The sequence below is a fragment of the Rana temporaria genome, chromosome 5 (assembly GCF_905171775.1).
Source record: "Rana temporaria chromosome 5, aRanTem1.1, whole genome shotgun sequence".
Classification (NCBI taxonomy): domain Eukaryota; kingdom Metazoa; phylum Chordata; class Amphibia; order Anura; family Ranidae; genus Rana; species Rana temporaria.
Genome location: NC_053493.1, coordinates 399423273 through 399436809, shown reverse-complemented (window position 1 = coordinate 399436809; position 13537 = coordinate 399423273). Strand labels below are relative to the sequence as shown.

The window sequence follows — 13537 nt, the reverse complement described above, 5'->3', positions numbered from 1 at the left end:
GGAAACCTTGTGCATGAAAACGTGAACACAGCTCAAGAGCGTGCAGATACTGTGTGCCTCCATAGCAAACGGCTTGCTATGGGGACACATGAATAGGAGGAGCCAAAAGCACCCCTCGGGGACCCGAGAAGAGGAGAAGGAGCACCGCTGAGGGATTGGAGGAGGAGGAGCACCGCTGAGGGACCCGAGAAGAGGAAGAGCCAGGAGCACCGCTGAGGAACCCGAGAAGAGGAAGAGCCAGGAGCACCGCTGAGGAACCCGAGAAGACGGAAGAGCCAGGAGCACTGCTGAGGAACCCGAGAAGACGAAGAGCTAGGAGCACCGCTGAAGGAGCTAAGAAGAAGAAGAGTCAGGAGCACCTGGAGGACTCGAGAAGACTAGGAGCCAGGAGCACCGCTGAGGGACCTGAGAAGGGAGCCAGGAGCACTGCTGAGGGACCCGAGAAGAGGAAGAGCCAGGAGCACCGCTGAGGAACCCGAGAAGACGGAAGAGCCAGGAGCACCGCTGAGGAACCCGAGAAGAGGAAGAGCCAGGAGCACCGCTGAGGAACCCGAGAAGACGGAAGAGCCAGGAGCACTGCTGAGGAACCCGAGAAGACGAAGAGCTAGGAGCACCGCTGAAGGAGCTAAGAAGAAGAAGAGTCAGGAGCACCTGGAGGACTCGAGAAGACTAGGAGCCAGGAGCACCGCTGAGGGACCCGAGAAGAGGAAGAGCCAGGAGCACCGCTGAGGAACCCGAGAAGACGGAAGAGCCAGGAGCACCGCTGAGGAACCCGAGAAGAGGAAGAGCCAGAAGCACCGCTGAGGAACCCGAGAAGACGGAAGAGCCAGGAGCACTGCTGAGGAACCCGAGAAGACGAAGAGCTAGGAGCACCGCTGAAGGAGCTAAGAAGAAGAGTCAGGAGCACCTGGAGGACTCGAGAAGACTAGGAGCCAGGAGCACCGCTGAGGGACCTGAGAAGGGAGCCAGGAGCACCGCTGGGGGACCTGAGAAGAGGAGGATCTGGGCTGCTCTGTGCAAAACCATGACACAGAGCAGGCAAGTATAACATGGTTATGATTTTAACCACTTCTCTACCGGGCACTTTCACCCCCTTCCTGCCCAGGCCAATTTTCGGCTTTCAGCGCTGTCACACTTTGAATGACAATTACGCTGTCATACAACACTGTAACCATGTGTAACTTAACATTTTCTTCACACAAATGGAGCTTTCTTTTGGTGGTATTTAATCACTGCTGGGTTTTTTATTTTTTACAAAAAAATAAGACCTAAAATTTTGAAAAAACAAAAAAGGTTTTAGTTTCTGTCAGTGAATTTTGTTAAGAAGTATATTTTCTCCTTCACTGATGGGCACTGATGTGCCCCACTTATGGGCACTGATGGGCACCACTGACTAGCATCACTAATGGGCACCGATTGGTGAAACTTGTGGGCACCGATTGCTGACACCAGTGGGCACTTTATTGTAATCAGGGCACTGATGATCAGTGCCCCAATTAGATGTCTCGATGTGCCCTGCAAGGAGATGCCACTGATCAGCTCTCCTTGCCACACACTGGCAAGGCGATGAGTGCCGATTACCGGCATTTCCGTGTTAACATATGACCGGCTGTGATTGGACACAGCCAATCACATGGTTAAAGAGCCGTCGTCCCAGAACAAGAGCCGCACCGCCCCTCTGGTGGGCGGGCGGCAAGTGGTTAAAGTGGTAGTGAACCCAGTTTTTATTCTATTACCTACAGGTAAGCCTTATAATAAGGCTTGGGTACTGTGAATATTGTTGTAATATTAATATTTAATGTGTAGGTATGTATTGCACAATATATTGTATTGCATTACCATATTGACCAGGAATTCATTTGAACTGTCCAAGCCAGCTGAATTCTAACACATCAAAGGGACAGCTGAAGACCCTTTGATGTGTTAATCTTATGCAAGACTACCTAGGAAGTATTTATTGATGGTAATTAGACTTGAGGGGGTGTTCATTCAGGGAAACATTTGGTTGACCTGGAAGAACCCCTCCCTCCAGTGTGAGACCAGTATTTGAGACATTCATGCTGGCATTCAGTCAGTCTTGTCACCGAGAATATTCTCTGTATATTCTCCGTATGAATATGGCACAGGTCTAGGAAAAGATGAGACTTTGAATTACTCTGTTGGATTTGTATCATCTGTGGAATTCGGACTTTGTTCTGTATAGGAAATTAAATAAATGCACTCTCTGGAGAGCCTGGGATATTGCTGCGGGACATGACTATATTAGTATGATGACTATAAGTTATCATACTAATACCTAAATATCAAATATCTAACCGGACTACACTCTACATTTATATCACTACAAATATCTCCTAAACTTGTACAGTTTAGGAGATATTGGTACTGCATGCAACATACCGTGCTGGACCTTCAGAGCCTGTGCCAAACCCGAGGGCTCCTATGCGCAATGTCATTGCGCCCCTGGCCACTTATGTACCTGGAGACCGCAAACCCAGAAGGAAGACTGGGGGTAAATGGAAGCCCTGTCAGTGCGCCGCTGGAGGGCTTCAGTTTAAGGGAAGTCTCTCATAATGTGCTAGTATGCGATGCAAACTAGCACATTATGACATTGCCTTGCAGGGGAATTTTTTTTATTTATTTTTTAAACCCGCGGTTTACTACTGCTTTAATTTAAGAAACAATTGTGACTTTAATAACACTAAGTATACATCATTTTGGTTTACATAGGGTAGGCAGGATAAATAAGTGAAAGTGGAGGAGACATTTTTAAGAATAGTTGTGTTAGGGAGGAATTCCATTCTAAATGTGCAAATGTTTAAAAGGACATTGTAACGGTATAACGTTTTTTCTTCTTTTTTTTTTTTTTTAAATAACATTATACTTACCTGCTCTGTGCAATGGTTTTACACAGAGCAGCCCCGGTCCTCCTCTTCTGTGGTCCACCACTGATGAGCCTGGCTCCTCCCTCCACCCCGCCAAGTGCCCCCATAGCAAGCCATCTGCTTCTGAGGCATTCATGCGTACTCACTTCCGAGCAGGCTGTGCGTGCCCACACGCTCCCTCCTCACTGGTTTTAAGTGTCGGAGCCAATGAGGAGAGAGCCGAGACAGCCTCTGCTCTGGTGCACACCGCTGGATAAAGATCAGGCTCAGGTACAGTGAGGGGAAAACAGTATTTGATCCCCTGCTGATTTTGTACATTGGCCCACTGACAAAGAATGATCAGTCTATAATTTTAATGGTCGGTTTATTTTAACAGTGAGAGACGGAATAACATCAAAAATATCCAGAAAAACTAATTAAAAAAAAAAAGTTATAAATTGATTTGCAATTTAATGAGTGAAATAAATGACTTGGCACTTGGTAGCAAAACCCTTGTTGGCAATCACAGAGGTCAGACGTTTCTTGTAGTTGGGCACCCGGTTTGCACACATCTCAGGAGGGATTTTGTCCCACTTCTCTTTGCAGATCTTCTTCAAGTCATTAAGGAATCGAGGCTGACGTTTGGCAACCCGAACCTTCAGCTCCCTCCACATATTTTCTATGGGATTAAGACTGACTAGGTCACTCCAGGACCTTAATGAGCTTCTCCTTGAGCCACTCCTTCGTTGCCTTGGCCGTGTGTTTTGGGCGATTGTCATGCTGGAATATCTATCCACAACCCAATTTTTCAATGCCTTGGATGAGGGTAGGAGGTTCTCACCCAAGATTTGATGGTACATGGCCCCGTCCATCGTTCCTTTTATGCGGTGAAGTTGTCCTGTCCCCTTAGCAGAACCCCCCAAGCATAATGTTTCCACCTCCATGTTTGGTGGTGGGGGATGGTATTCTTGGGGTCATAGGCAGAATTCCTCCTCCTTCAAACACGGCGAGTTGAGTTGATGCCAAAAAGCTTGATTTTGATCTCCTCTGACCACAACACTTTCCCCCAGTTCTCCTCTGAAACATTCAGATGTCCATTAGCAAACTTCAGATGGGCTGTACATGTGCTTTCTAGAGGGAACCTTGTAGGCGCTGCAGGAATTCAGGCCTTCACGGTGGAGTGTGTTACCAATGGTTTTCTTGGTGACTATGGTCCCAGCTGCCTTGATCATGGACAAGATTCTCCCTTATGCCGCGTACACACGATCATTTTTCAGTTTTCCCAACTTCATCATTAAAACGACGTTGCCCACCCACCATCGTTTTTAAAAAATGCTCTAGCAAATCGCGGTGACGTACAACGGCACTATAAAGGGGAAGTTCCATGCGGATGACGTCACCCTTGGGGCTGCTTTAGCCGATTCCATGTTAGTAAAAGACGATTCACGCTTTTTTGTCTGTTACAGTGTGATGAATGTGCTATCTCCATTACGAACGGTAGTTTTACCAGAACGAGCGCTCCCATCTCATAACTTGCTTCTGAGCATGCGCGGGTTTTTTACGTCGTTTTAGCCCACACACGACCATTCTTTACAACCCGAAAAACGACATAGTTTAAAACGACGTTAAAAAATGCAGCATGTTCGAACCTGAAAAATGATGTGAAGCCCACACCCCATCATTTTAAATGACGTTTTTGAAAAACTATGTTTTTTCATGACGAAAAATGATCGTGTGTACGCACGCGGCATTATAGTTCTGGGCTGATTCCACACCGTTCTCATGATCATTGAAACTTCATGAGGTGAGATCTTGCATGGAGCCCCAGACGGGGATGATTTGACAGTTTTGTGTTTCGTCCACTTGCGAATAAATCGCACCAACTGTTGCCACCCTCTCACCAAGCTGCTTGGCGATGGTCTTGTAGCCCATTCCAGCCTTGTGTAGGTATACAATCTTGTCCCTGATATCCTTGGACAGCTCTTTGGTCTTGGCCATGATGGAGAAATTGGAATCTGATTGATTGCTTCTGTGGACAGGTCTCTTTTATACAGGTAACAAGCGCAAATTAGAAGCACTCCAGTTCACACCAGACGCAGTTCCGTGTTCTTTTTTTTCTGCACAAAATGCATGCACAGGGGCAGATCCACAAAGGAAGTACGCCGGCGTATCTACTGATACGCCAACGTACTTTAAAATTTCCGCGTCGTATCTTTGTTTTGAATCCTCAAAACAAGATACGACGGCATCTGGGTTAGATCCGACAGGTGTACGCCTTCGGATCATCGATGCAATTCTTCAGCGTCCGCTGGGTGGCGTTCCCGTCGTAATCCGCGTCGAGTATGCAAATTAGCTATTTCCGGCGATCCACGAACGTACGAGCGGCCGTCGCATTCTTTTACGTCGTTTCCATTCTGCTTTTTCCGGCGTATAGTTAAAGCTGCTATTTGGTGGCGTGCGCAATGTTAAGTATGGCCGTCGTTCCCGCGTCGAATTTGAATTTTTTTTATTTAGTTTGCGCAAGTCGTCCGTGAATCGGGCTGGACGTAATTTACGTTCACGTCAAAACAATGACGTCCTTTAGCGAATGCACGGCGGGAAATTTAGGGACGGCGCATGCGCAGTTCATTCGGGCGCGGGGACGCGCTTCATTTAAATGAAACGCGTCCCCTACTCGCCGATTTGAATTACGCGCAGTTACGTCGCGAGAGATACACTACGCCGCCGTAACTTATGGCGCAAATTCTTTCTGGATTCAAAGCTTTTAAAAGTAAGTTACAGTGGCGTAGGGTATCTTACATACGCTGCGCCCATGCAAATGTACGTGAATCTGCCCCACAGTGTTTTCCATGTATTCCAATGGCTCTAGTTCACACCATGCGGTCAGTTTCCGGTCAGTTTCTGCACCGGTAACTGACTGCATGGTGTGGACATGGAAAACACTGTGCATGCAGTTTTAGCGCAGAAAACATGCACATGAAACTGTACGGAACTGCGTCTGGTGTGAACTGGCCCTAAAGCAGGCCATACACGGTCGAATTTCGAACAAATTTTCTTTTCAAAATCCGAAAATTCGTTTTTTTTGTGATCTGATCATGCCACCATTGATTTTCGAAATTCGGCCGACAAAACCTTCATGTTGCCGGGAATATTCTTTTCTTGCACATGCGCATTTTTTTTCCCCCCCATTACATTTCTCGCACGATTTTCCCATCATTGATCAGAAAATCGTTTGTTTCTTAACCACTTGCAGACCGCCGCATGTACATGTACGTCCACAGAATGGCACGTACAGGCATATGGGCGTACCTGTACGTCCCTGCCTTTCCGCGGGTCGGGGGTCCGATCGTGACCCCCCCCCCCGCTACATGCGGCGGTCGGATACCCGCGGGGAGCGATCCGGGATGACGGCGCGGCTATTCGTTTATAGCGATCGCTCCCCGGAGCTGAAGAACGGGGAGAGCCATATGTAAACAAGGCTTCCCCGTGCTTCACTGTGGCGGCTGCATCGATCGAGTCATCCATTTTATAGGGAGACTCGGTCGATGACGTCAGTCCTACAGCCACACCCCCCTACAGTTAAAAACACACACTAGGTGAACCCTAACTCCTACAGCGCCCCCTGTGGTTAACTCCCAAACTGCAACTGTCATTTTCACAATAAAGAATGCAATTTAAATGCATTTTTTGCTGTGAAAATGACAATGGTCCCAAAAATGTGTAAAAATTGTCCGAAGTGTCCGCCATAATGTCGCAGTCATGGGAAAAAAAAAAAAAAAAAAAAAAAAAAAAAAAAAAATCGCTGATCGCCGCCATTAGTAGTAAAAAAAAAAATAAAAAAAAAAATGCAACAAAACTATCCCATTTTGTAAACGCTATAAATTTTGCGAAAACCAATCGGTAGCTTATTGCGATTTTTTTTACCAAAAATAGGTAGAATACGTATCGGCCTAAACTGAGGTAATATTTTACGTTCTTTACCGAGTTTACTTTAATGCATGGAATGCCTTTAAGACCAGGGGGGGAAAACAAATATATAAGAAGCCATACAATATAAAGCACAATTATGCGCTTTAATTCCAGGAAAATGCACTGCAAGGCCCAATTATCCTCATTTTCCCCCCATGAAAGAAATGACTTTTGTCATTATGTAAACCAGAAGAAAACATCACTGAGTAACCCCTCGCTCTATTCACACACGGCAATTATGCCAGCAAGTGTGTAGCAAATTAATATGCAATTATTAAGCAAATTATGCAAATTTCTTGTTTTTATTACAATATTAGGGTAAACGAACGCCCCTTCGCTGCTAATACCGTATGTCACAAGTCTATAAAAAAAAAAAAATGCTGCTCCAGATAATAACGCTCATCTCCACTTCACACACCGCCCACCAAGGTTGCCAGCCAAGCTCGCCAACTCTACAATCATGTGGGGGGGGAGTTGAATCAAGATCGCAATCTTTTAACGATTAATCTTGCAGATCTAGCTCACGCCTTGAGAGTTCCTTTCATAAGAACTATGGGCCAGATTCACATAGAAGAGCGGCGGCGTAACGTATCGTAGATACGTTACACCGCCGCAATTTTTCATCGCAAGTGCCTGATTCACCAAGCACTTGCGATGAAAACCTACGCCGGTGGCCTCCGGCGCAAGGCGGGCCAATTTAAATGGGCGTGTGCCATTTAAATTAGGCTCCCGTCGTGCTTTGCACGCCATGACGTCATTTTTTCGAACGGCGACGCGCGTAGCGCAATTCTGTATTCCCGGACGGCTTACGCAAACAACGTTATTTTTTAAATATCGACGCGGGAACGACGGCCATACTTTATACAGCAATGCGATTGCTGTGTAAAGTTAAGGCACAAACAAAAAACCACTAACTTTGCGACGAGAAACTAGACTAGCGGCGACGTATCGAACCCGAAAAACCGTCGGGAATCGTCGTTACTCCTAATTTGCATACCCGACGCTGGTTTACGACGCAAACTCCCCCCAGCGGCGGCCGCGGTATTGCATCTTAAGATCCGACAGTGTAAAACAATTACACCTGTCGGATCTTAGGGATATCTATGCGTAACTGATTCTATGAATCAGCCGCATAGATAGAAACAGAGATACGACGGCGTATCAGGAGAAACGACGGCGTATCTCCACTGTGAATCTGGCCCTAAGGGGCCAAGCACAACCCCACACCATAATCTCCCCTCCACCAAATGATTTGGACCAGTGCACAAAGACATGGATGAGCGAGTTTGGGGTGGAGGAACTTGACTGGCCTGCACAGAGTGCTGACCTCAACCCGATAGAACACCTACGGACTGGGATGCAATTAAAGTTCATGAGCCCCAATACTTTTGGTAATATAGTTTATGCATAATATAATATATAATGTTTGGGGGGGGGGGGAGGTTCTAAGTAATTTTCTGTTAACAAAAGGTGTCAGAAAAATGCCTGGTCTTCACCGTCCGGAAATCTCAGATATGTAGGAAGGTTATAAATCTGCCGGTCTCATCTAACATGACAGCTCTCTCTGAACGGTGAAATCGCAGAAGCACATTGCAGGTGGTCTGCATAGTTGGCCGTCAGTCTACAGAAATGGACCCTCGAAGGACTCCGGCATAAAACAATTCCCCCCTCCGCACTTCCAGCCTGTGATCTGTACTCGCCAATTTCCCGCTTTTTCTTATACCCTCTGGGAATGAACTTATCTGAGAGAGCCAGAGACAGCTTAACAAATTCATCATCACAGAGAACACATTCCTCCACACTTGTAAACTGCCCCCTGGGCAATAATTCATGGCAATTGCTATAGATAATGTGAAGAACAGGAAGACTCGACTCTGTCAATCATCTTGTCAGGTGATCGGGGGGGGTGGGGGGCAGTGCAGAGCTCAGAGCGGGGAGACATCAGATCACCACACTAGAAGACCACATTCACATGCAGAACACAGACCCCTCATCATCCAATGCTCAACACCTCAAAGTATACCCGTCGTAACTGATCTACAAAGGTTGGCAATGCTTTACGTGATCACTTGTCAACAAACCGGCGCATGTCCGGTTCAGCTCTCTCCTCCTCTCATGCTGATCGATAGAGCATGTGAGGAGAGGAGGGAGACGGTGCAGCAGCATGAGTGGGCTGTCTATCTGGAGTGCCCACAGCACTGATCTGTGCCAAGTCATACCTCATCTGTGCCTCCAACATGCCTCATCCATGTCCATCCATGCCGCAAACATGCCCATCCATGCCTCACCTGTGCCTCATACATGTCCATCTGTGCCTATGTGCCCTTAAATGCCTCATACATGACCATCTGTGCCTATGTGCTCATCCATGCCAATTCATATCTCATCCATGCCTCATCTGTGCCAATTCATATCTCATCCATGCCTCATCTGTGCCAATCCATATCTCATCCATGCCTCATCTGTGCCAATCCATATCTCATCCATGCCAATTCACACCTCATTCGTGCCAATTCACACCTCATCCATGCCAATTCAGACCTCATCAGTGCTCCAGCCATGCCAATTCATCCCTCATCCGTGCCTCGCCGGTGCTCATCCTGATGGTGCTCCCTGCATGTTGGGCTTCTGTATGTGGTCAGGCTGCCCTTCAATGCCTCATACATGACCATCTGTGCCTATGTGCCCAACCATGCCTCATCTGTGCCAATTCATATCTCATACATGCCTCATCTGTGCCAATCCATATCTCATACATGCCTCATCTGTGCCAATCCATATCTCATACATGCGCCATCCATGCCAATTCATACCTCATCAATACTCCATCCATGCCAATTCATCCCTCATCCGTGCCTCGTCGGTGCTCATCCTGGGCTTCTGTATGTGGCCAGGCTGTGTAAAAGCCTCACACATGTGGTATTGCCATACTTAGGAGGAGTAGCTGAATGTATTTTGTGGTGTCATTTTTGCAATGTACATGGTGTTAGAAATATTTTATAAATGTACCACTTTTTTTTTTTTTTTTATTCTACCTAAAATATAATGACCCTGAGCTTTACCTCTTACCAATCAAACCCTAATCTAGCCAATCTTTTTTTTTTACACCACAGCATACAAAAATAAATATATAAAATGTACGCATGACAGATCTCAACGCAGAGTATTTTTCTTCTGTGCACAAGAGCCCTAATAAGGGGCGTTTCCAGCAGAAGGATCGCTGCAGTGACTTGGCTCTTACAGCAAAAAAATTACACAATTTATTTCCGTCTAGAGCAGTGGTCTCCAAACTGCGACCTGGGGGCCGGACACAGCATTTTGCTTCCCTTTATCCAGCCCTGGGGGCAGTGTTCATTTCACCGACACCAACGATTGGCCATTAATCCTCCCACCGACACCAACGATTGGCCATTAATCCTCCCACCGACACCAACGATTGGCCATTAATCCTCCCACCGACACAAACGATTGGCCATTAATCCTCCCACCGACACCAACGATTGGCCATTAATCTTCCCACCGACACCAACGATTGGCCATTAATCCTCCCACCGACACCAACAATTGGCCATTAATCCTGCCACTGACACCAACGATTGGCCATTAATCCTCCCACTTGCACCAATGATTGGCCATTAATCCGTCCACCGACACGAACGATTGGCCATTAATCCTCCCACCGACACCAACGATTGGCCATTAATCCTCCCACCGACACCAACGATTGGCCATTAATCTTCCCACCGACACCAACGATTGGCCATTAATCCTCCCACCGACACCAACAATTGGCCATTAATCCGTCCACCGACACCAACATCCAGACTCCCCTAAAGTCTGAGGATTAATAATAAGTCCTTTTGTTCAGAAAGTTTGGAGACCCCTGATCTAGAAGGTGGATCACAGGGGGAAAGCAGAGGGCAGATAATAATCACAGCCGTCTTCTGATCCCTTCTGTAAGGTGAACTTTGTCTAATATATGCAAAATAGTTCATTTTTCACTTCCCAAAAACAGAAAGTCTGCATTAAAATATAAGCGGTGCATTCTCTTACCTGCAGGCATGTCTTTCCAACAGGCAGACTCTCCTAGTGGTGGGGATAAGGGACCGTCAAGCCTTCAGAGAAACAAAGAAATCAGTTTATATTATGAAAAAACACACAACATTAGCACATAATCTGAACATCAGAAATAATGGTGACCTGCTAAGGGGAGTAATCCACAGAGTCAGTCACAATTCACAATCATCAAATAAAATAAATGACTTCCAATTGGCTGTAACCTGACCTTCCTCCCCGACTGGTCTGCAGACAGTCCTGGAGCTCAGCAAACGTCGCACTCCACATGCAAAACAGCAAATCTGTGCAAATCAGTGGAAGGTGTAGGATGTGACTAGCAAAACACATTCTTATATATTCATAGGGCTAGATTCAGCATTGATTTACGCCGGCGTATCTATAGATACGCCACGTAAATTCAAAGCTGCGCCGGCGTATCTTCTTTCTGTATTCAGAAAGCAAGATACGCCGACATTAGCCCAAGATCCGACTGGAGTAAGTCTCTTACACCGTCGTATCTTAGGGTGCATTCTCACGCTGGCCGCTAGGTGGCGCTTCCGTCGTTTACCTAGATACGCCGATTCACAAACGTACGTGCGCCCGGTGGAATTTTTTTACGTTGTTTGCGTAAGGCACATAAAACACGCCCCCCTCATCCTCATTTGAATTAGGCGCGCTTACGCCGGCCCCATTTACACTACGCCGCAACTTAGGAGGCAAGTGCTTTGTGAATACAGCACTTTCTTTTATGATTTACGGCGGCGTAGCGTAAATACAATACACCGCCGTAACAATGCGCCCGGCTACCTGAATTTGGCATATAGCCTTTTGTACAGGACTGAGAGCTTATGGAAACCAGATACATATTCTGCACAATGACGATTTGGTTTTAGTCTTAGTACTAAAATGGCATTTTAGTTTTAGTCCCATTTTAGTCTTCTGCAATTGTTTTGCAAGACGCACTCCTGACCCCCGCGCATGACCCACTCCTGACCCCCGCGCATGACCCACTCCTGACCCCCGCGCATGACCCACTCCTGACCCCCGCGCATGACCCACTCCTGACCCCCGCGCATGACCCACTCCTGACCCCCGCGCATGACATACTCCTAATCCCACGCCCGGTGCATGACATACTCCTGACCTCTGCACATGACCAAATAACCTATTTTCCATGCATTTCCATGCAGGAAAAAAAACACACTGGACTGCATGTGGAGTGAACTGACCCCAACTCCTTTACCACAGACTAACACTGCAAAAGGAGTGGCATTAGTGCCCACGTGCCACACATACGCCTTGCTGGGCAATCAATGTTTCTGCACTGAGACTGCGCACGCTTCCAGATCACAGAGACTGACAGGTCACCACAGCTGCGCATAACCTACTCCTGACCCCCGCTCTCTGCGCACGACACCCTCCTGACCCCCGCACATGACCTACTCCTGACCCCCGCACATGACCTACTCCTGACCCCCGCACATGACCTACTCCTGACCCCCGCACTCTGCGCACGACACCCTCCTGACCCCCGCACTGTGTACAGAATGATAACACAGGCTATATACAATGTATATATAATGCTAACAGACAATATACAGGGGGAAAGGGGTATTAAAACTAGGGCAGGTGTGGATTGCAACCAATCAGCTTCTATCTTTAGCTTCTTCAGTTAAGCCTTGAAAATGAAAGCTAGAAGCTGATTGGTTGGCAGCCGCTCCATACATTGATAGATTCGCCTCTATGGTGGTCTCTCCTCCTGCGATGTCGGGGATCGGCCTCAGTCTGTCTAATACATAAAGGAGAACATGTGCCACCTATAGACCTCACACCCGGTCCCGTCCACCTACCTGCCTGCTCCTCGCACTGTCAGGATATTCCAGGATCTCCCTGCTGCTCACTTCCCTGCTCCGCCCCGCCCACTCACAGACTGACACTGAGACCGGCCAATGACAGCGCGCCTTTCACAGAGTTGACGAATGGGCACGGGCCGCACGAGAGCGCTGATTGGCCGCGGCTGTTGTTGTTGTCACTTTGCAGAGTGTGTTGGCATGTGACACGGACGAATGAACGCTAGAGAGCGAGTTCACAGAGGACACTACAGGGTCCTGGGCTTCCGTGATGGCGGCCATGTTCATTAAGACCAGGTCTACATAATTCCAATTCATGGGGCTTCGCCAATATGGCCGAATATTGGAGACAATCTGAGAAGGGGCGTTGTTGCAGTTTGAGCCAGTTGGGAAGTGCCCTGATTTGTCAGGCTTTAGTCAGAGGAAATCATTAGTTCCTAATTGTCACTAATTTAAAAGGCCTGTCCCTTGTATAGAATAAAGTGTGTTTGTCCCTTTGTTTAACCACTTAAGACCCGGACCTTTAGGCAGCTAAATGCCCAGGCCAGTTTTTGCGATTCGGCACTGCGTCGCTTTAACTGACAATTGCGCGGCCGTGCGACGTGGCTCCCAAACAAATTTGACGTCCCTTTTTTCCCACAAATAGAGCTTTCTTTTGGTGGTATTTGATCACCTCTGCGTTTTTTATTTTTTGCGCTATAAACAAAAATAGAGCGACAATTTTGAAAAAAATGCAATATTTTTTACTTTTTACTATAATAAATATCCCCCGAAATATATTAAAAAAAAAAAAAATTT

General features: G+C 47.1%; 1 protein-coding gene across 1 annotated transcript in view; it reads right to left on the bottom strand.

The window, feature by feature from the left end:
• EFR3A (EFR3 homolog A) overlaps positions 1-12838 on the bottom strand; it is a 225687-nt gene extending 212849 nt beyond the window's left edge. Inside the window, exons 1-2 of the mRNA XM_040354978.1 lie at positions 12740-12838; positions 10887-10948 (exon numbers count right to left, since the gene is read on the bottom strand). Coding sequence (XP_040210912.1) covers positions 10887-10896 — 10 coding nt within the window. The 5' untranslated portion in view covers positions 10897-10948; positions 12740-12838. The remainder of the gene's footprint in view (positions 1-10886; positions 10949-12739) is intronic.
• Positions 12839-13537: the final 699 nt, after the last annotated feature.